This window comes from Sus scrofa, chromosome 7 (genome assembly GCF_054392235.1).
Source record: "Sus scrofa isolate SSC_HxYL_T2T_F1_AM1 chromosome 7, Sscrofa_HxYL_maternal_Yorkshire_Landrace_v2.0, whole genome shotgun sequence".
Lineage (NCBI taxonomy): Eukaryota > Metazoa > Chordata > Mammalia > Artiodactyla > Suidae > Sus > Sus scrofa.
The window spans coordinates 132,038,685-132,062,797 of record NC_139389.1 but is presented as its reverse complement, the minus strand read 5'-3'; the positions used below and the strand labels follow the sequence as shown (position 1 = coordinate 132,062,797).

The 24,113-nt window shown below is 51.2% G+C and overlaps 1 protein-coding gene across 4 annotated transcripts in view; it reads right to left on the bottom strand.

Moving 5' to 3' along the window:
- The window catches only part of EVL (Enah/Vasp-like), a 145,684-nt gene that overhangs the window by 96,184 nt on the left and 25,387 nt on the right, over positions 1 to 24,113 (bottom strand). For 2 of the 4 annotated variants that reach the window (XM_021098187.2, XM_021098188.2), the window contains exon 1: positions 14,766 to 14,991. The exons of the other annotated variants lie outside the window; for them this stretch is intronic. In XM_021098187.2, coding sequence (XP_020953846.2) covers positions 14,766 to 14,788 — 23 coding nt within the window. In that variant the 5' untranslated portion in view covers positions 14,789 to 14,991. Of the gene's footprint in view, positions 1 to 14,765; positions 14,992 to 24,113 lie in introns of those variants that run through there. 4 annotated transcript variants of the gene reach the window in all.

Below are 24,113 nucleotides of genomic sequence, written 5' to 3'. Positions count from 1 at the left end.
GCCATACTACCCAAAGCAATCTACAGATTCAATGCAATCCCTATCACATTACCCATGACATTTTTCACAGAACTAGAACAAACAATCCAAACATTTATATGGAACCACAAAAGACCCAGAACCGCCAAAGCAATCCTGAGAAACAAAAACCAAGCAGGAGGCATAACTCTCCCAGACTTCAAGAAATACTACAAAGCCACAGTCATCAAAACAGTGTGGTACTGATATCAAAACAGACAGACAGACCAATGGAACAGAATAGAGAATCCGGAAATAAACCCTGACACCTATGGTCAATTAATCTTTGACAAGGGAGGCAAGAACATAAAATGGGAAAAAGAAAGTCTATTCAGCAAGCATTGCTGGGAAACCTGGACAGCTGCATGCAAAGCAATGAAACTAGAACACACCCTCACACCATGCACAAAAATAAACTCCAAATGGCTGAAAGACTTAAATATACGACAGGACACCATCAAACTCCTAGAAGAAAACATAGGCAAAACACTCTCTGATATCAACATCATGAATATTTTCTCAGGTCAGTCTCCCAAAGCAATAGAAATGAGAGCAAAAATAAACCCATGGGACCTCATCAAACTGAAAAGCTTTTGCACAGCAAAGGAAACCAAAAAGAAAACAAAAAGACAACTTACAGAATGGGAGAACTAGTTTCAAATGATGCAACTGACAAGGGCTTAATCTCTAGAATATATAAGCAACTTATACAACTCAACAGCAAAAAAGCCAATCAATCAATGGAAAAATGGGCAAAAGACCTGAAAAGACTTTTTTCCAAAGAAGATATACAGATGGCCAACAAACACATGAAAAAATGCTCAACATCGCTGATTATAAGAGAAATGCAAATCAAAACTACCATGAGATACCACCTCACACCAGTCAGAATGGCCTTCATGAATAAATCCACAAATAACAAGTGCTGGAGGGGCTGTGGAGAAAAGGGAACCCTCCTGCACTGCTGGTGGGAATGTAAACTGGTACAGCCACTATGGAGAACAGTTTGGAGATACCTTAGAAATCTATACATAGAACTTCCATATGACCCTGCAATCCCACTCTTGGGCATCTATCCGGACAAAGCTCTACTTAAAAGAGACACATGCACCCGCATGTTCATTGCAGCACTATTCACAATAGCCAGGACATGGAAACAACCCAAATGTCCATCGACAGATGATTGGATTTGGAAGATGTGGTATATATACACAATGGAATACTACTCAGCCATAAAAAAGAATGACATAATGCCATTTGCAGCAACATGGATGGAACTAGAGAATCTCATCCTGAGTGAAATGAGCCAGAAAGACAAAGACAAATACCATATGATATCACTTCTAACTGGAATCTAATATCCAGCACAAATGAACATCTCCTCAGAAAAGAAAATCATGGACTTGGAGAAGAGACTTGTGGCTGCCTGATGGGAGGGGGAGGGAGTGGGAGGGATCGGGAGCTTGGGCTTATCAGACACAACCTAGAATAGATTTACAAGGAGATCCTGCTGAATAGCATTGAGAACTTTGTCTAGATACTCATGTTGCAACAGAAGAAAGGGTGGGGGAAAAAGTGTAATTGTAATGTATACATGTAAGGATAACCTGACCCCCTTGCTGTACAGTGGGAAAATAAAAAAAAAAATAAATAAATAAATAAACTGTTTCAGATGTAACATGCCAGCTACTGAACAAAGAGACACAAACGACAACACTCCTTCATTCACCCAATTACTGGTCCCTCAAAGAGCTGTACCAGGGTAGGTACCAGGGTAGAAATAAACTTGGTGAACAACTGGAAAAAAAAAACAAACCAAAAAAAACACATTGATTTTTTTTAATGCTTACGAAGCATTTTTGCACATATAATTACATCTTTCATCCTCACAACAACCCATTTTATTGACAAGGCAACTGATATCCAGAAAGAATAAAGGAGGAGTTCCTGCCGTGGCTCAGCGGTAACAAACTCTACTAGGATCCATGAGGATGTGGGTTCGACCCCTGGCCTCTCTCAGTGGGTTAAGGTTCTGGCGTTGCCATGAGCTGTGGTGTAGGTTGCAGATGCAGCTTGGATCCTGCGTTGCTGTGGTGTAGGTTGGCAGCTGCAGCTCTGATTAGACCCTTAGCCTGGGAACTTCCATAGGCCACAGGTGCAGTCCTAAAAAGACAAACAAAACAAAACGAAAACACAACAAACACAAAAAGAATAAATGATTTATCCCAAATTAAACAGCCAGTAAGAGGAAGAGCCTGAACTCACACCCAAATGAGACTTCAAACCTTTGGCTCTGTTATCTTCTTCTCTTTATGTGTCTTGCCCTGAATTTTCTCTTCTTCCCCCCCTTGTCTCCTCCCACGACAGCAGCGTGTTCCAGAGTTTAAGCTAAAAAGTACTAGGCAATAAAAGTTCCTTTGTGGAGTTTCCACTGTGGTTCAGTAGGTTAAGGACCTGGCATTGCTGCAGCTGCAGCTCAGGATTAGGCATAGGTCACAGCTGTGGCCCGGATTCGATCCCTGGCCCTGCAACTTCTATGTGCCATGGGTGCGGTCAAGAAAACAGAAAAGAAAAAAAAAAAAACTTCTTCACCAAACATATATGGGAAACTCTGGGGCAAAATTCACACATACACACAGCGGCTCCTGCGAGACTTCTCAGAGCCTTCATGCCCCTATGCGCTGTCCTTCTGCTGAGGCCTGGGGTGTGCAATGTTTTCAAACAACCGGCCGAGGAAGTTTCTTCCCCCATGAGGCCCCTCGTACGACTAAGACAGCAGTCAAAAGCACAGGTCCCAGAGTCAGGTGGCCCTGGGTTCAAGTGCCGGCTCTGTGAGGCCAGACGAGCTGTGAAACCTCGGTTTGCTCATCTGTGAAACAGGACAATAAGGGCAGTTATTTCCCAGAATTCTTACGAGGACAGCAGTCCACGAGGTCACGCATATAAAGCGCTTAGCAGGCTACAGTCATCACAAGCCAAAGCTCCGTAAATGTGACCTCCTCATTTATCCAGTGAAGCACATTGTACAAACCAACAGGCTACCCGACAGACTTCGTTTTACAAAGCAAGCACTGACTTTGTCGCTGGAAAACCCAGCTCCAACTTCCAGCTTCAGCAATCAAGCAGAGGCGTGACTCTGAGAAAGTGATCCCCCCTCTCTGAATCTCAGGAGCCCCTTAGATAAAATGGGAGTAACAATGCCTAGCTCACGGGATTGTTGTGAAAATCAGAGATGAGAACAAACGAGCCTGGAATGCAGCTGGGACACTTGCACACAGTTATCCTGTTTGTATTTGAGTCTTTTTTTTTTTCCTTTTTGGCTGCCTGCCCCGCCCCTGGCCCTGGCAGAGGGAAGTTCCTGAGCCAGGGATCGAATTGGAGCTGGAGCTGGGACCTACTCCACGGCTGCAGCAACGCTGGATCCTTAACCCACTGTGCCGGGCTGGGGAGCGAACTGGCGCCTTCATAGAGACAAGACAGATCCTTAACCCACTGCTCCACAGCAGGAACGCCCTGTATTTGAATCTTGAAGAATCAGAAACTTTTCATTAAAATTAATATTAGAGGGAGTTCCTGTTGTGGTGCAGTGGAAATGAATCCAACTAGTAACCACGAGGTTGTGGGTTCGATCCCTGGCCTCACTCAGTAGGTTAAGGATCTGGTGTTGCCGTGAGCTGTGGTGTAGGTCGTGGCCGTGGCTCAGATCCTGCATTGCTGTGGCAAAGGCCGGCAGCTGTAGCTCCAATTTGACCCCTAGCCTGGGTACCTCCATATGCCACAGGTGTGGCCCTAAAAAGCAAGTCACATAACATAAAATAAATATAAAGGAAGTTCCCTCATGGCTCAGCAGGTTAAGGATTTGGTGTTGTCACTGCTGTGGCTCTGGTTATAGCTGTGGCACAGGTTCGGTCCCTGGCTCGGGAACTTCTGCCTGCCCTGGGTGCGGCAATACATAGATAGATAAATAAATTAATAGATTCTTTAAACTTCGTTGCATCTGTACTAGCGCCCACCCTTCGGAAAGCCCCTGCGGCTTGGAGAAGCTCCCGCCTGGCCCTCTGAGGCCTCCCTGCTGACCTCCTGCCTGCAAACCCTGCCCAAGCGCAAGCAGCTCCCGCTCCCCAGGTCAGCGCCTCTCCAAGCCCCAACCATGCCTTCGTGCTCAGAAACGAACAGACACCAAAGAGGCAGCAACTGGGCTTTTTCCTGCCATTTCCCTTCCAGGGCCTATAACAGTGACTGGCATATGGCAGGAAGTCTTTAAAAAGTAATAAAAATAAATTTTAAAAAAGCGCTGAGAAGCCAGGCTACATCCAGCTCTGCTCAAGTGTGACAGATGGAATGAAGACGCAGCAAATACTGCTTCTGCCTTCAGGTAACCCTCCATCTAGTCGAGAAAATAAAACGGAGAAGCATTAAATACCAGATTATGTGTTATACAGCTTGAATGCTGCATGGGAATGTTCAGTGAAAAAGAGAAATTTTTATTTGGGCTGCAGAGAGCAGAACAGGCTCCCGAAGGAAGAGTGCGCAGCGCCGCGTCTGGAAGGACTTGACGGAGATGAAGCAAAGTGGCGCGTGCAGGTCTGTGCCCAGATGCTTTTCTGAGGCAGAGGGAAGATCCTGGGGGTCAAGCTGCGAGAGAGCGCACAGTCAGGCCGCAGAGGGCTTCGACGGCAGGAGACAAAGAGGAGCTGGACTGGCAGTGGACAGAGTTACATTACAACTGGCAAAGGACTGTCCCCCAAAGGCCAGCATCCGGCGGCCCCTCCCACCTTTCCTTGAGGCTGTACCTGTCTTCAGCCAGACACGGTGGGCTGATCTGCCCTGGGTTCAAAACAGAGATCAGAGGGTCACCAGTGCCCCCACCAAGACCAGGAAAACAAACAATGTTAGCTACGGTAGCAAAACACGAGGCCTCCTCCTTCCCGCAGAAATCTCGGCTCCCTCCCTCGCTGCCCGCCGGCCCGCAGGAGAGCCGTGGAAACCCGGTCTCCACTCGCTGGCTTTGGAAGTGCGCCAAGGCTGGTCTGACTGTGAAAGCATCCTCTCTCCGGGAAAAAGAACTTCCTCACTGAGAAGGAACCCTCCTCGAAACTGGAGTCCTGTGACGTCCTGATACGACAAGCGTGCACTCCATCACACAGCTCTACCCTCTCCCGTCTCTCTTAAGAGGCTCTGTCCCAACTTAGTACACAGCTTCTCAACACCCAGGAGCTCCCGGTTCTCTTTCCTGGTGTTTCTGGCAGCAGCCTGGGCCCCCGTGGCCTAGGGGTGTCTTCAGAGGCGGAAGGGCTCCCGGGTTCCAGGCCGTCTCCAGGCCTCCAGAGATAAAGGCAGGCTGGCTTCTCTCTCCCCCGGCCCCATCCTGATGAAGATGGAGGCCAGGCTGGTCCCCAAGACGCACAGCGAGATCATTCCCCAACGGGCTGACTGGAGTGAAAACAATTCTTCTCACAGGGGCCCTCCCCGGAGGGAACCGGGCGCAGGATAAGCTCCCGGCAGCCACGAGACCAGCGGCCGTGCAGTCACCAAACCAGCGCAGACCACAGACCAGCCTGAGCTCAGTTCTAGGCCGAGTGCTGCATCTGCACGAGCCCCACACACTCAACACGCCCGGATGCCACCCGCGACGGCAGCGCCCGCGGAACTCGGCGCCTTCCCTTACCCGGGGCTCCCGACCCTCCCAAGCCCCCGCCTGGCCCTGACCTCGTTCTCTGCATCTCATCTCTGTCCACAGATTACTATATTTCTATTTTCCAGGTGGACAGACTCCTCCGTGAAGTTAAAGGACACATCTAAGGTAACAAAGTATCATCAGAACCAGGGCCGCACATTCCCAGGCTCTGGGCTCCCCACAGACTCCAACTGGGGTGCGGGTCATCAGTGGAGCCCCGAAAAAACGCACCTGCCCGGGCTCCACCCCCGACTACCTGGACCCAGTAGGTTTTAGCAGCGACCTGGGCCCCCATGCCCGGGTTTCAAAGGGCCCTCCCGGGAGAGCACCGCTGCGGGGGAGCCCCAGGTGGAGGCCGGCAGCAGCTTCTGAGGCCCAAGAGAACCACCCCGACGCCCCCGTCCCATCTCCCACTGTTCCTCCTTGAAGGAACGGGGCCCCCCACAGAGTTCTCAGCCGTAATTCAGCCTGGCCCCCACCCCCGGGAAGAGTGCGCCCTCGGCCCACCTGCCCAGCACAGCCCCCTTTAGCTCAGAGCCATCTCCTGCTTATGTCACACTCTGGAGATGGAGAGACACGACCCGGAGCAGGGCAACGTGGGCTGTGGATGACGCACGAGGGCTCTGTGGCAAACGCTGACACTGGGGCAGGGGGCTCCGGCTGTGCCATCGTAATTAGTCAGAAAGCACCAGAGTCCCAGTGTGTCAACGGCAAGGAACGTAATTAATCTCTCAGACCCGCGAATCTGTGCATCAGCCAAGCCAAGATCCAGGCTCTCAGCTGACTAGTCATATCACGGTTGGTTCACTGTGTCATCAACACTTCAGCAGCAAACAGGATTATCTTCCAAGCACTGACTGCTGGCATTCTGAGCCCGAAAGCTCAAGGAGACGGCGAGGTGAGAGTTGCTCCCCAGCCTCAGAGTGTGTCAGGTCTCCTTCCTGGCTCCTGCGCAACGTCTAATCCAGGGTGAGGGTCTGAATTAAATGCTTTGCTGCTTTGGGAAGATTAAAGGAATTCACTTATCCGGTATCCACTAAGAGCCAGGAACCCTGCCAGATGCTTTATACAGGTCATCTCATTTAACCACCACAGCAACGCGGGGAGGTAGGCAACACCCCCATCTTACGGACGGGCAAACCACAGCACAAGGGACTTCAGTAACTTGTGCGAAGGAACAAGCCTGCACTGCAAGACTGCATCCAACAACCCAGCCTCCAAAACCTAGCTCCCGCTGAATACCACGTATTCCCTACAGGTGGAAACTGTACCTCTGCGGGGCGGTGAGCCTCAGGGCAGAGAGACGTCACCACCACGAGAAAAGACAACCTGGAAACAGTGAGAGGAATCCTTTTTCTTCAGGTTTTATCAGGCAAAATACGGCTGAGCGCACCCTGCCCCCACCCCCCAGCTCCTGCTCTGCTGCCCACAGGCCTTCCCTCACCTTCACCTGTCCAAACCCTACGCTGCTGCTCCAAGAGACACCTCCTCCTCAAAGTCTCCCTAACTTTCAGGACAGCAAAACCACGGCCTCCTTCCAGCCCACAGCGCCTTCTCCTGGTTCCGCTGGGCTGGTTTTGTCTCTGCTTCCCCCCCGCCCCCCCCATGCTCTGGGTGCTGGTGCCACCTTTCAGGACAGTAATCCCCTGAGGGCAGGACCAAGGATGACACGTGTTTGCATTTTCTACGGCCACTCATATTCAGACGTTCAGGAAGCGTCTGTCGGATGAATGGTTATCCTAACAGCAAAGAGGCCCTTCCACCTCCAAAAAAGACATGCACCGTTTTGGAGCAGAACCTACAAACTTGGAGGGAGACTCTTCTGCAACTCTCCTAAAAAAACGAGCCAGAGTTACCCAGACCCAAGCTGGTTTCCTACCCGGGGGCTCCTTCCTCTGGGTGACGCCTCGCGTTCAAGTCAAGTCTTCCCTCTTGGCTCAGTTGTGTTGTTTTCCACATAAGAGACCACAAATGCTCAGCAAAGAGAAGTGGGAGATGGAAGCAAACTGTTTGATGAAGCAGCACCTGAACCAGCTAACTTTTTTTTTTTTTTACATTTTTGGCTGCCCCGAGACATATGGAGTTCCCAGGCCAGGGACCAGACCCGCGCCGCAGTGGTGACCATGCCATAGCTGCAGCAAGGGGGATCCTTTAACCCACTGTCCTGGCGCTACAGAGACACTACCAATCCCGCTGTGCCGCGGCAGGAACTCCCTGGTTAGCTATTGACTCCAAAATACAAAATAAAACATTTACAGCCAAGTTTTACAATTTATACACTTCCTTCCTATGATGTTATCCTCCAAGTAGCTCTTTTCCCGTAAGTGAGGTAACGAAGGCCTAGAGAGAGAAAGTGACTTCTTTAAGGACCCAGCTGGTTTTTTTTTTTTTTTTGGCTGCCCCGCAGCTTATGGAGTTCATGGGTCAGGAACCAGATCCAGGCCACACTTTCGATTTACACTGCAGCTGCGGCAATGCTGGAGTCGAGCCTGCGTCCTGGCGCCCAGAGATGCTGCCAATGCCACTGCATCACAGTGGGAACTCCAGGAAGCAGCTTTTTAAACTGGCATGGTATGAACTGGAGTTGAGTCTGGATTCCAGATCCATGACACCGCTTCTCTTTGAACGAAAATTAACAATCGTAACACCTATTTAATAATGCAGGATAGACTGGTATTTTTTGTTTGTTTGTTTTTTTCAGTCGTGCCTGAGGCACACGGACATTCCCACGCCAGGGATCAAACCTGCGCCACAGCAGCAACAACATGGGATCCTTAACCTGCTGCGGCCACAGGAGACCTCCCTAGACTGGTATTTTGAAGTATATCTCTGTGGCTATCCTACAGCTAAATTATTTGTTTCCCAAAATAACTTTCTGCTTGTGGCTAGTCAGACAAACATCAGGCGAAACTGTCAAGTCAGTGAAATGCGTCTGTCCTTCCCTCTCCTGCTCCATCTTCCTGGCCCTCAACTCTCCACCCTCTGGCCACCTTCTCCAACCAGGTTCTCCCACTGCCCATCAAAGTCCCACATGGCTGTGCATTCTAATAGGCCCTGGGGAACCAAGACAGCATGACCTGAGCCCCCACCATTAGGGAGTGCGACATTCAATTAAAGACGTTCTAATGCCTTCAACGTAAGTACTGTGGACATTTAACCGCTAGACGTGTACTGACCCCTCCTAGTGCCAACACCATGTTAATTGGTGGTGACAGAGGTTACAAAGACAGGCTTCCTGACCTCAAAGAGCTCCCACTCCAGCAGTTGCACAATTACATGCCGGTATGTACTGCAGGGAGACAGGATGTGAGAGCTGGGGTGGGGGCACAGTCTACTCTGCCCTTGGGGGTGTGCCTCTGCTTCTTTTCTCTTCCCTGTTTCTCTCGCAGTCAGGGAGGTAAGCCAAGTGCTGGAGCTACAACCTGCTCTGGGCCCAGAGGAGAGACTCAAAAAGGCCATGCTGGGTGGAAGACACAAGGTCAATTCCCAGGATGGAACTCTAGGCACAGAGTACCTGAGAACGAAGGACTGACGTGAAACTGACCTGATCCCCTTAACTGCTGGGTGACTTCAGGCAAATCACCTAACCTCTCTGAGCCTCTGTTCTCATTTCCTTCATTCGCTTAACAAACATTAGGGTGAGAGTCAGAGGTATAGGTTTTGGGGTTGCCCCTGTCTCTAAACCTGTTTTCATTTATAAAACTACACGGGGGTTAAAGTTCCCAGGGGCAAAGCAACTAGCAGTGTCTGTACCTAGTAGGTATTCGATGGTCTAGTTTCTGTACCCTCTTCCCTGCCCAGCCCAGTTTCCATCTCCTATTCATCTGAGATTTATTTCCCCCCACGTTGTGAAAGTCACTGTGCCTAAATATTTTGTTTCTTCAAGGGGTTGCAGCAGCCTGGGAAGTGAGAGGGGGCTAAGCTGGCAGGGGCTCTGGACACACAAGTGGGCTCTCCCAGTTTGCAAACTTCAGGTCTTCCCCGATGCCATTCGTTTTAACTCATTTCAACATTCCATAAATTCAAATTAATAAAGAGCCAGCCTGAGTCTGAATCCAATCCTTCCACAATAAGGGTTTATTTAAAGACAAAACAAAACAGACCCAAAGCAGCAACTTCCCATTTTCATGTGACAGATACATTCCAACTGCAGATTTAAAATCTTGGAGTGGGTTTACCACCTTCCTTCTGGAAAGAAACCAGAATAAGTACCAGGAATTCTGAGGGATGACAGATTCTGACTGGGTTCTATTCCCACCTGAGGCATCAGGAAGCCAAACATCACACTTAAGAGTCCTCATCAATGGATCTGGCAAAGTCACAGGATACAAAATTAATACACAGAAATTGACTGCATTTCTATATACTAACAATGAAAGATCAGAAAGAGAAATTAGGGAAACAATCCCATTTACCATCACATCAAAAAGAATGAGATACTTAGGAAAAATACCTACTTAAAGAGACAAAAGACCTGTTCTCTGAAAATTATAAGATGCTGATGAAAGAAATCAAAGATGACACAGAAGGAAAGACATACCATGCTCTTGGACTGGAAGAATCAATATTATCAAAATGACTATATTACCCAAGGCAATCTACCAATTCAATGCAATCCCTATCAAATTACCAAAAACATTTTCCACAGAACTACAACAAAATATTTTAAAGTTTGTTTGGAGGCACAAAAGACCCAGAATAGCCAAAGTCCATCTCGAGAAAGAAAAATGGAGCTGGAGGAATCAGGCTCCCTGAGTTCAGACCATACTACAAAGCTACAGTCATCAAAACCGTATGGTACTGGCACAAAGACAGAAATACAGCTCAGTGGAGCCGGATAGAAAGCCCAGAATTAAACCCACGCAGCTACAGTTAACTAATCTGACAAAGGAGGCAAGAATATCCAATGGAGAAAAGACAGCCCCTTCAATAAGTGGTGCTGGGAAAACTGGACAGCCACATGGAAAAGAATGAAATTAGAACACTCCCTAACACCATACACAAAAATAAACTCCAAATGGATTAAAGACCTAGATATAAGACCAGATACTATAAAACTCTTAGAGGAAAATATAGGCCAAACACCCTCTGACATAAACCATGGCAATATCCTTCTCAGATCCACCTCCTAGAGTAATGACAATAAAAACAAAAATTAACAAATGGGACTTAATTAAACTTAAAAAGTTTCTGCAAAGTAAAGGAAATCCTAAACAAAACGAAAAGACAACCCACAGAATGGGAGAAAAATCTTTGCAAATGAATTGACTGCCAAGGGATTAATCTCCAAAATTTATAAACACCTTCTGCAGCTCAATACCAAACAAACCACCCCATCAAAAAATGAGCAGAAGATCTAAACAGACAGTTCTCCAAAGACATACAGATGGTCAAAAAACACATGAAAAGATGTTCAACATCACTCATTATTAGAGAAATGCAAACCAAAACCACTATGAGGTATCATATTACACCAGCCAGAACGGCTGTCATCAAAAAGCCTACAAACAGTAAGTGTTAGGGAGGGTGTGGAGAAAAAGGAACCCTAGTACCCTGTTGGTGGGAATGTAAACTGGTGCAACCACTGTGGAAAACAGTATGGAGATGCCTCAGAAAACTAAAAACAGAACCACCATTTGATCCAGCAATCCCACTCCTGGGCATCTATCCAGAGAAAACCACGACTCACAAAGACACACGGACTCTGATGTTCACTGCAGCACTATATACAACAGCCAAGACATGGAAACAACCTAAATGCCCATCGACAGAGGAGGGGATCCAGAAGACGTGGTCCACACACACAGTGGAATATTACGCAGCCATTCAAAAGAAAGACACACGACATTTGCAGCCACATGGATGGACCTAGAAATGATCCTGCTGAGTGAAGTCAGGCAATGAGACACCAGCATCAAATGCTGTCACTTACCTGTGGAATCTAATAAAGGGATACAATGAACCTCTTTGCAGAACAGATACTGACTCACAGACTTTGAAAAACGTATGGTTTCCAAAGGAGACAGGTTGGGGGGTGGGGGGATGGGCTGGGGTTTGGGATGGAAATGCTATAAAATTGGGTTGTGATGATCGTTGTATACCTACAAATGTAATAAAATTCACTGAGTAATTAAAAAAATAAATAGCCGTTTTAACAAGGTGTATAATAAAGGGTCTTTATTCCGGGGCTGGTGAGGGAAGGCAGTTACCGCTCTGGGTCTAGAGGCGGAAGATAATCCAGGCGCTGCTCCCCGAGCTGCCTCCCTCGGAGACGGTCTCTGCAAAACAGGTGAATGCTGACTTCAGCTCTCAGCGCAGCACACCTCTTGCTGAGGAAGGGTTTTGGGTTTTGTTTTAAAGCAGAAACACCAGTAAGTGTGTCTGGCCCCGGAGCCAGAGCTCCAACAGCCTGCTGGTGTCGGGACAGCCCGGTCGTGCAGTCCAGGCAGGCACCAGCGCCCCCGCCAGCTGGGAAAGGCTGGCCCAGCGCCTCAAGCTCCTGCACCCCTGCGACTCTGGCTGGGCCCAGGCCCCAGCACCTTGTTACAACCGCCAGCCCACCCTCGAGTGAGGTCATCTGCAGAGATTCCTTGTGAAAGGCCACGGGGCTGCCCGGCACCCAGCAGCTGGGGTGTCCCAGGGACACTTGGCAAATTTCTCAGGAGGTCAGCTGCAGCTTTTCGACACGCTCCTCGGACCCGGCACTCGGCGGGCTCCGCGGCCCCACACCAGGCCTGCACCCAGCCAGCCAGGGAGCCTGCGTGCTTCTTCCTGCTTGTTAAATCCTCACGAAAGTAAACTGCCAACGAGGGCCTTACAGTGTGGCAGGCAGCTTCAGACACTCAGGAAAGAAACCAGACGGGACAGACCAAAGCTCTCAGGGGACTCGGGGACCAGCAGGGTCAGGCAGGGGTGTCTGCTGGCTCCCTCTGCACTCAGGGCTTGGGCGTGGGTGTGGAGGGGTGTGTCCGCAGAGAACCCGAGGGCCCCCAGGGTCCTCTCACCCCTTCATGTTCCTATAGGAAGAGAGCTATGATTTATAAAGTAAGTTGATGTTATTTCATTTAATTCCGACAGCACTGCAGATTTCCTTGGCAAGAACTATCCCCTTTTTCCAGCTGAGAAAAATCGAGGCTAAGAAAGATCAAGAGGAGGTCCCGTTGTGGCACAGTGGAAACGAATCTGAGTAGGAGCCAAGAGGTTGTGGCTTTGATCCCTGACCTTGCTCAGTGGGTTGAGGATCTGGCGTTGCTGTGAGCTGTGGTGTAGGTCGCAGACGCAGCTCGGATCTGGCATTGCCATGGCTGTGGTATAGGCCGGCAGCTGTAGCTCCCATTAGACCCCTAGCCTGGGAACCACCGTATGCAGCAGGTGAGGCCCTAAAAAGCCAAAAAAAAAAAAAAACCCCACAAAAAACCCCAGAAAGATCAAGAGACTGGCCCCGTCCACAAAGGTGGTTCAGGGCAGAACCAGGATTACAAGCTGAGCTCCCGGACTCTCGCCCGAGACCGGGGCCGGTCCCCTGCTCCCAGCCCTCCCAGGAGGAGGGCCGCTGCACTGACTGCCACGGTTGACCTCTGGCCCCAGAACGGGCCCCGCTCTGGTCCACCTGCCCGTACCTGCAAAGCTGCTTCTGGCTCCTGATTCCTCGCCTACTTATACCCTGGCCTTGGCTTTACAAAGCGCTTCCTAACTCTCCCAAGGATCAGAAAAGCTCATTTTGAAACTGAGATTAGAACCCAGGACTCCCGACTCACTCCCTAAGGACCCATCTACCTACTGTTACACGCCAGGTGTTAAATACATTCTTGTTAGTTATCAAATGGAGCCATCATAAGAGTAAAGTTCTGGTCACTGTGTCACCCCAGGTCACCAGAGCATGTTGCCACATGGGAAGAATGTCCTTTTCACAAACCCCGTCCGTTAGAAATAACGCAGAGGCAGGCTCTTAAACAAAGGATAACTTCCTGGATCCCAAACCCCAAGTTTATAGAAAGGGTGCGACCACCTCTGTGTAGCCCTGCTTTTCCTTGTGGAAACTGGTGAGGTTCTCATCAACTCCCTTGATTCTGACTAAAAGGTCTCTAGTTTCCTCTCGGAAATAACGAGCGGTGGTAATTCTATGATCGGTTTAATGTGTATTTGCGGCAACATTTAGAGGCAACGAAAAGGGCCTGTGCCGGGTCGCCCACAACCGCTTCCTTGCCTATCAGCATGGGGGTCATGCCCTGTCCTAAAACACACGGGGTTCCATCCGAGAAAGAAGAAGCTGTCAGCGGTTAGAACACACACACTCTCCTCCTCGCGCTCCAGAGAGATGGAGACGTGCGGAGAGAGAACCAGCAGCGGGAACCTTCCCACCTCCTCGATTTCCATTTCTTAGAAACCGTCTCTGTAGGAGCATCCCTTCTCACATTCACGCCCAGAGGCAGATTCCCGGAGAAGAGATGGAGGAAAGAGAAGGAATAAGAGTCACAAAAGACTGGTTTGAGCACTGATAATTACAGCAGCTGAAAAGCTTGCCAGAGCAAAGAAGGAGCCTGTGAACAAAACACAACGAGGGCACTTCCCAGAAAACTGCCCAGCCACGAGATCACCAGCAACAATGAGGAAATCACAGCCAAGACCGCATCTCCGCTCAGCAGACAGGCTTGCAGGATTTTTCACCTGCACCGCCACAAGCAGCCTCTTTAAAAAGAGCAGTAGGCTCCATGAGTTCGACAAAGGAGGAAACACAAAAGATAGCAAGAGACTCTTCTGGATGCACAGTTCCCATTCCGCATTCCGAACTCCACACCAGCAACAGCACAGCGCCAGGGAGGCACAAGGTGGGGTCCTCGGCACCTTTACACGCGATCAAACCAATTATCCACGCTGCATCCGAGCTTGCAGTCAACACCGACCCGCACCGCCTCTGCACCTCCGGCCCCCAGGACCCTGCCAAAGCCCACCACAGAAAAGCAGCCTTTTTGTGTGAGAACCAGCGAGAGCCTAAGCTGTCATTACACAGCAAAAACCCAGCGAGAACAAAAACCCACTGGCAGACGGATGTAGAGAACCCAGAACATACCTGAATTCTTCAAATGCAAACATGACCTAGTCGGAGACAATTGCCTTGGACTGTCGGCTAGCCTTTTTGGTTCGGAGGACAACCATTTAGTCAGTGAGATGGTGCAAAGTGCAGAAAAAAGAGGCGGGGTTTGCACCCCCCCCCCCAATATTCTGAAGTCAAAGGCTTTCTGCAGACAGGGGCCTGCAGCCTCCAGCTCCGCCAGCTGCTGACGAGCGGCAGCTACAGGGAGGCAGCCAGGAGACCACGTGACCGTGCCACACGGTGATGAATGCAGCGCCTGCCCTGCGAGGCGGCTCGGGCTTGGGCACGGGATTAGCCTGAGCCGGAGGGGAGCCCGGGCACGCGGGATCCTGGGGACACCCCACGCCCCACCCATCTCACGGGTCGGGGTGGGGGGCAAGGGCTAAAGGGAATGAGCACGCGACCAGTTCCACTGCCGTCCGCCCAGGCGCCGCGTGGCCAGGCGCAGTGGCCACCGCGGTCACCGCATGTGGGAGACGGATACCGGGCTACCTTTCACCGAAAATTCTTCAGAATCCTGTACTTTATCCTCCCGCTACCAAACACGGAAGGCATAAGCCGCTCTGGAATTGCACGAGTCACATTTCATGCCCGCCACTCTGCCACGAACACCACCCTGTAGGGCAGCCGGGGTGAGTAACCTCATTTACTTGATTATTTGTGTATGGGGCGTCTGATAGACACTGGGCTTCCATTCCTTGAAGTGCCCAAATTGCTACAATAATTTCAGAATGGGAGTTAAGAAAAAAGAACTGAGATGCCAGCCGAAAAACAAAAAAAGGAGAAATGTGTACCAGTTTGGAAGCCTGAGCTGGCAAGATGGGGCAAGTGAGCTGAGGCCGTGTTCTGAAACCTGCCGGGAAGGAGTCAGCATTTGGGTGGCAAGTCTTTATAAAATCAGGGAGACAGAGCTCAATAAAAACCTGAGCGTCACTCTTGACTTTTTTCCCTCCCTCACCCCACAAGTACCAGCAGTCACTAATCCGGACCCTGCCTCAGTAAGGTCCTTGTGATCCGGCCACTGCCCCAGCCACGCCTCGCGCTCCCCTCCGCGTCTCCCCAACTGGCGGCTTCCCCGTTCCGTCCCTTTGGAGATGATGACATCCCCCTACTTCAGCCCTGCACTGGCTCCTCGGTGTCCACGGCTTAAGTGAAAACGCCTCGGCACAGACACCAAGTCTTACTCCTCCAGCTCTCTCCTGCTAAAACGCTTCGCCAGCCCCCCAGTTCAGCTGCCCCCCGTGTAAGCCGGGCCTCCTTCCTTTGGTCCCCCGGCCAACTGGCCCAGGTGAGTTCCTTGCTCCCAAAGCGCCTTGCACCCTTCCACGTGGCCCACACTGTTCCCTCCGCTGTCACCCGCGTGGCATGACAGCATCTGCCTGCCCCCGCAGCTACGAGGTCCCCGGGGGTCTGTGTGAGTTATTCTGTACCCCGGTGCCTGGCACAGAGCTTGACAAGGAGGAGTGAGTCAGCAGAGATTTGGTGAACCACCGCTCGGCTCTCGAGGGAGCAAGTGATGCAGGGCGTGTTTGCACACAATGCCACTCCCCCTCCAGGCACGAGGTGACGACAGTCAGCCCGGGCAGAGTGACTGGTGAGGAGGGTATTCTGGGGGTCCCATGCTCCCTGAAGCCACACAACAATCGTCAACCAGGCTGGTCCAGAATGCCTTCCCAACCCTCCTGACAGTCTCTGCCTGAGACCTCAGGGGATGGCAGCTTCTTGGCAGCATCACGACACATCAGCAAACATAGGCGATCAGAGTCGCTAAATAACGCACGCTTACGTCCAGAGCTGCCACCCTCCAACTCTGATCACGGCAGAGCCTTGGACTCCCCACGTGCAAGCCCGAAGAACACAGATAGAGCCCACGCATCGACTCTTTCACGGGAAGGGGGTACCCAACGAGGCCGGGCTTGGGACAGTTCCTCATCCAGGATACAAAGTTAGAGAAACGCTCCCCGTCCGTCACCTTCATCCCCTGCACGGTGGCGTCTCGCAGGCAGTGCTGAGCTGCGTGGCTCTTTTTTATGGTGAGGCCGCCCTGTCACGGAAGTCCTTTCCATTCGCTGGTAGCTCATTTACTCATTTAATTCTGGCCCCCGGGGGAAAAGGGGCAAGGTACTGTCCTGTGATTCTCAGGACAAAGGACATAATATATGCGGCTATATGGATAAAATGACTGTCCTAAAGCCTTAAAATAAAACGCAGTGGCGATTACCCAGGTCTTAGGAAGAACAGTTTACCCACACCATATACAATCATGCGATGTCTTAAGTGGTTGAGCTCCCTGGTTAGAGTCATGGACGGATGGAGGAGGGGCAGCTGGTAGTCAGCCAGGCACGAGCCTCTCGAGGGAAAGGACGTGCCAGGACGAGCACCCAGCCAGTCCTTCCCACCCTCACGGACATGGCTGGTAAACATCAGGCACCCAGTGACCACTTGATGGGTGTTGCTGGTTGGTCTCAAGGTCAGAACCTACCCTCCTGGTACTCTCTGCAAGCTAGGGGAACGGCAGCGGGGCTTTCACTCCTAGACGTTAGTTTCGGGGGAAACCGGCCAGATGTGCTCTACGCCGGCCGCCAGGCAGGTCCAACGCGGTGAGGCCCCACGGGCTGGCAAACCTCCGCGGCGTGTGCCTGGTTCCCACTGGTCACCCAAGAATCTCCTCTTAGAGAGCTGTCCTTTCAACGCAGTTCATAAGGTCTAGTAGAGAGTGGAGTGACGAGAAACGGTGAGAACTTGAAAAGCCCTGCACCAAGTATATCTTAGACACAACTTTATGTGGTTCCCCAATTTATTAACAAGAGAACAGAGATTAAGGAACTTGCCCAAGATCACATTGCTCTTAAGTTGGCAGAATGATGACTTGGAACCAGGTAGGTGTAAGGCCGACCTTTTTTTTTTTCTTTTTTCTTTTTCAGTGCCACACCTGCAATATACGGAAGTTTCCAGGCTAGGGGTCGAATCAGAGCTGCAGCTGCGGGCTGAAGCCACAGCCACAGCCATGCCAGATCCTTAACCCACTGAACGAGGCTGGGGATTGAACCCGTGTCCTCATGGACACTAGCTGGGTTCATTACTGCTGAGCCGCAACAGGAACTCCAATGCCAACATCTTTAACCACTATGCCCTCTTCGGGAACCAACACCAAAGATGCAACTGCCTCAAGGCACCTCCGGAAGAGGACTTAATCCAGATGGTCAGGCAGCCTGTGGCCCTGACACGGGGCTGGGACATGGTGACCCTCGGGTTCTTTCATCCAGTTGGCCCTGGCCAATCCTCGGATTGCACGGCCAGGCAAGAGGCCGCAGGGGCTGAGCGAGTGCCTCGGCTGCCCCAGGAAGGATGGGCTCCCACGGGACCACCTGACAACTGCTAACAGCAGGGTCGGGCAGTGCTGACCGCTCCACCACTCTGCAAATGACACTTCTGCGACCACACAGTGCTTCCGAGAGTCCTGCCAGGCCATCCAGCAACGACGCAAGAAGGCTCAGACGGAAAACGGCCCTGCCCTGGGACCTATGTTCCCTTTGCAACGTGAAGAAACAGCCAGACGGTGATTTTTTAGCCTTTGTTTTAAATATCACTTACACGGCACATGAAACGGATACGAACATAAAACGGATCCACAGGGAAGAGCCCCGGACTCCCCGCCGGGCGTCCCCTCCCCCGCGCAGGGCTCAGCCGGGGGACACGGGACGGCCCCGTCCACACGGAGTGACACCATCACACTCAGCCTGGGACAAAGGCCTCCTGCCTGGCTGGGGTCTGGCAGAGGAGGCCCGAGAGGGCACCCCGTGCTGGTAACACGGGAGCCCTGGGCCCCCACCCAGCTCGCGGCTTCGCGAGAGGATGTTCGAAACCAGCGTCCTCAGCGTAACACGCACCTGCTTAGTCCGCAACGACCTGTCTTTCCACGTGAAGCGGTCCAGCTCCCGAGAAAGTGAACTTAGGATCTATCCCTGGGAACGGGGTCCTTGTCACAGCTCCCCCAGAGCCCGGCCACCTGGGTCTAAGGCCCTGATGGGCTTGCGGCCTCAAGGCCAGTGTTCTGTCTCCCCCTCGTTTAGGGGGTGGGGTTAGCCTCACAGGCACGAAGCAGGTGCAGCAGAACGAAGAGGCGGCATGTGCCCAGGGGCTAGGAGCTCCCATCACCCGCGCCCGGACCTACACACGCACTCGTGTCCAGACCAAACAGGCGGGAGCAGAAACGGAAATCAGCTCCAGGCGAGACGCGTGACGAAGGACGGCGACCGTCCCCTCGGCCTGGCTGCAGGTGGTTCCGCCGCGCCAGGGCCGAGCGGGGACAGGAGGGAGCATGCTCGGAGGCCTCACCGGCACCCTTTCCAGCCCCTTCCAGGTACAAGCCACAGCCCTTCCTCACCGCGGGCAGGGCTCCCGCGCCTCCGCCCTCCCCCCGCAGAGCGGCTCCCGCCTTCTCAGAGGTGCCGGCTTGGCTCTGCGACCGACTGTCCTCCGAGGAGCCCTGGGAAACTCGTGCCACCTAAACCTCGGTCTCCTGATCTGGAAACGGGACCCGGTGGAGAGGAAGGGCTGGCACGCGTTAGCCGCGCCCCCTGGGTGCCAGTTCCCTCATGTTTCAAAATCCCATCGAGCCCCTCCTGACCCAAACCAGCCTACCGTAATCTCTAAAGCTCTGAATGCCAACGATAATCCACAGCTATTTTTAAAAATCTCACATACCGCCTTGCGCTAAGGAGAACCCTCCGTCCATCACCTGCCTTTGGCCTCCCACCAGAGGAGAGTCGCTGGGACAGGACCTAAGGGGCTGGGAGGGCGGTGTCTCCTAACCTCCATCAGAAACGCACTCAATCCAGGTAGGACAAGATGCTTGCTGTGTTTGCAGAGCTCAGGAGAAGCCCATCACGATCTGGGGCCACCAGCTCTGAGCTCTCCTGTTTCGACTTTGGGGAGAGCACACCGGCAGGGACCCTTTTTTTCCCAGTCCTTTCTAGGCCTTCACGAGGCAGGGCACATTCCTAGGCACAGGGCAGGTCTTTGGTCAGAACTGTTCTGAGTGCACTGAATGAGTGTTAATACCAGCTGAATCAACCTCTCAAAAATTTACAATCAAACACCCCCCCACCTTCTAGAATCAATAGGAAATGTGTGAGCCCTACACTCTGACCTAGTTCCTTCCCCGACTTACGTAACTCACCTGAACTTCTACAGCGCATTTGGCTTTAAAACAAAAATCTTAAAGCCATCCCTTATCTCTATTTTGAGAATTCTATTTAAAGTAAAAGCTATCCCAAAAAAGCATGCTACCATTAAGCAAACACAATCACCACCCATTTTTCAGTCTACCACTGCTCAAAAGCAGGAGTTTACCGGCAATTCCATCTGCATTCCTGTCTACACCAAGCTCTGCCATCCAGGGAGTGCCCTCTAAGTAGCCGTACCAGGTTACTGGAAACCACCTCACGTTCACGCGACACATTTCGGAGTGAGTGCACCCGGCCCCAGTTTCCCGTTCTAATGAAGGACGTCAGAGGATACACGAATCAGAGAGAGGCTAATAAAAAGGCAAAGCAGCAGAGTGAGGGGCCCTGCGGAACTGAGATGATAGGAAAGGCCCCTCTCAGGGAGTGATGTTTAAGCGGACATCTGAATGACAGATCTGAAGTAGGGACAGTTGTGCAAAAACCAGGGGAAGATGAGCATGGCCAGAGGACACTCTGGCCCAGAGGCCTAAGGTGGGAGCAGACACGGGTCCCTTTTGTACAGTGTGGCTGGAACCAGGTCACAAGGAAGAGGAGGGGGAGAGGGAGAGAGGGGAAAGCAGGGCTTTATTGGGGGGATTAGGCAATACAGACATTTATCTGGTTTTCGCTGGTTTTCTTTTTCTTTTTCTTCTTGGGCTGCACCTGCAGCTTATGGAAATTCCTGGGCTAGGGGTCAAACTGGAGTTGCAGCTGCCAGCCACAGCCACAGCCACACAGATATGAGCCGCATCTGTGACCTACGCCACAGCTCACGGCAACGCCGGATCCTTAACCCACTGAGCCAGGCCAGGGATCAAACCCGCATGGATACTAGCCAGGTTATAACCCGACGAGCCACGACGAGAACTCCCGCTTCATGAATGACTAATGAAGCCAAGAGTCGACATATTTCAACAGAAATGCTAAGGACACCATCAGGACCACAGGCCACAGCAAGTGAAGCCCCATGAGGAGGCCCTGCCTCGTCCTGCCCATTGTCTGTCCCAGGGCTTGGTGCACAGAGTCGGTCAATACATATCTGCTGAATTACCGAACCAGCGGTTTGTAGACCTAGAGAAGATTTCACAAAAACATGCAATTGGGTTAATCAGCAGTCCTCTTTCTGGTGCAAACACCAGATAAAAGGACAGATTATCTTTTTGAAGGAGTAAGTACAGCTGCTCCAATGTCACCCAGATGGATAGAAATTTGCCAAGAAAGTCTTACCAGGAATAGACTGAGCATCCAGATATAAAAGCACATAAAACAATTCCTATATTGGATCAAGAACTATTTCCTGGGCCCCCACTGTGTGTGCAGCCCCGCTCTGTCCCTGGGAGGGCGGCGGAAGGAAGATTCAGACACATTTCAGGCCTTCCCAGCGGCCAGGAACAGGGCACCAGACTCGCAAAGCTGCCATGTGAGAGTCAGCAGTGGGAAATCAGACACAAGGTGTGAGAGGCTGTGGCCCCGGGTCTAGAGGGACCCTGTTAGCCTTGAGTCTTCCCCCCACTTCAGCTCGCTGCTCTAAACGAGACCCTCCTGAAGGCTGGCTCCCTTGGCAGCTGCGGATGTGCTTGGAGTTCCAAGGGCTGGGCCATGGCCTGGCTCCATCCCTCAGCAGCCGGGGGCCCTTGGCTTTTCCAGAGTCTCAGCTTATTATCTCCATCACCTGCAAGATGGCGACAGCTCCTGTCCTGCTCCCTCACAAAGAAGGAGAGGCTCGGATAACAGGAGGTGTGCCAGAGCTTTGTAAAGTGCTATATAAATAGATAACAGAATTATTATTAACAACAAAAGAAAGGAGCCTTCTGTACCTTGTGCCATCTGAGATCTTTTTTTTTTTTTTTTCTTTTTTCTTTTTGGGGCCAGACCCTCGGTGTATGGGGGCTCCCAGGCTAGGGGTCAAATCGGAGCTGTAGCTGCCAGGCTACACCACAGCCACAGCAACACCAGATCTGAGCTGCATCTGCGACCTACACCACAGCTCACGGCAACGCCGGATCCTTAACCCACTGAGCAAGGCCAGGGATTGAACCTGCGTCCTCATGGATACTAGTTGGGTTTGTTAGCCGCTGAGCCACGGCAGGATCTCCCAGAGATCTTGATAAAGCAGGAATTTATAGTATTCATCCAGGTCATGTAATTAGATCATCCATAAACGTAATTTACTACCCAAGTGACTAAGAGAATTTAGATAAACACCCCAAATTGTGGGACCTCAGGGCTGAAAGGACCTGGAGGTCAACTCAGTCAAACCTCACTCCTAGGTAAGCCTCCTAAGATGCTTACCTCTTCCACGTGTACTACTTGTTTCTGTCAAAGCATAATTTTCAAAAAGCTAAAAACATAACTCTTACACAAACATATAGTAAACCTATATTAAGGATTAAGTCCCTAATGAGAGAATCAGCAGGATGGCAAAGCTGGTTCAAAGGTAATGAAAGAAACATATATTAAGTCAGCGATGGAAAAAAAAGGCTTAATAATCTTGCAAAATTAGATACAAAACTGGTTAATATCCTACAGAGCAATTAAACTATAATCTTTGAGCTTATCTTTTCTTCTAAACAGAAATCATTTAGATCCCTACTAGACAAAAACTTTTTTTTTTTTGTCTTTTTGTCCTTTTAGGGCCGCACCTGAGGCATATGGAGGCTCCCAGGCTAGCGGTCTAATCGGAGCTGTTGCTGCCGCCCTACACCACAGCCACAGCAACGCCAGATACAAGCCGTGTCTGCGACCTACACCACAGCTCACGGCAATGCCAGATCTTTAACCCACTGAGTGACGCCAGGGACTGAACCTGCAACCTCACGGTTCCTAGTCAGATTCGTTTCCACTGCGCCACGATGGGAACTCCAACAAAAACCATTTGTGACATCAATTTTTTGAAAGTTGAAATCTAACTTTATGAACGTAAGTCTCTAAGGCTGTCGCCTGCCCTTGGTGGCTTGCTGAAAGATGCATTGGAAGGTGCACAATAATCATTTTGCCTTTTCTCTGAGTTTTAGGAAATTTTCCTAAAATACTTTTAAAACGGCTCAACGTAGCTTATTATACATTTCCAGCGAGCTGGCTGATAAGTTCTTTCCTCTCTGGTTCATTTTTTGCTTCTGCCTCATCTACACCCTCCTAATTGGTAAAAAATCCTTTGAACAGTTGAAGTCACTTGTAAATTACTGCTTAGTTTTCCAAGGTCACGTCGTCCTGAAGTGCGGGGGCCCTGTTTTCCAGACTCGCCAGCCTCTGTGCCCTGCTGAATCCTCTCCAACTCTCACACGTGCGGGTCTCTTAAAGACAAAAAGGGAGCATCTGATTCATCGGCGCTGATTCACGGGGCTGCTCCCCCAGGCCCCGGCTATTCTGAGGCAGTTACCATAATTCACTATAATTTCCCAACTCCACACCCCCACCCCGTCACCTCTTTCTTTCCACATAACAGTGCTCAGAAGTCACAAACCAAACCCACGACAGAGCAGCACATAACCAGCACAACAACCAACCCACACCAGCCAGCACAATAATATGAAGTCAAAGAAGGAGCTTAATGAATCAGAGAGGGCCCTGTCCACATCTGCATTTCCCAGCGAGGCAAGGGAATGAGAAGGGAGAAACGCACAGATTGAGTCAGTCCATGTTCTAAATAACGGGAAGGATGAATGGGTTCCAAAGGCTCTGGCTTTTTAGAGTCTTTCCTGGGCCAAGGGAATTTCTGGGGACTGGTCCAGGGGGAGCCTTTGGAGATGGAGACGGTCTTGCTCCATTTGGGCTGTGATGTGACAGAAGGGGTGGCGTATAAACCACTCCTTTCTCGCAGTCCTGGAGGCTGGAAATCAGCGCGGCAGTGTGGTCAAGCCCCCTTCCGGGTCACAGCCTTCTCACTGGGACCTCATGTGGCGGAAAGAACTAGGAGTTCTGTGAGGTCTCTCAAGAGAGCACCCACCCCACTTATGAGGGCGCCGCCTAAGGACCCAGCCACCCAGAGGCCCCACCTCCTCCCTCGGCAGCAAGCTGGGATTACAGCGCGGGGATGGGTGGGGACCCCAGCAGAGCCCGAATGGATGAACACCGGGGGAACCTCAAGTGTCTCCTG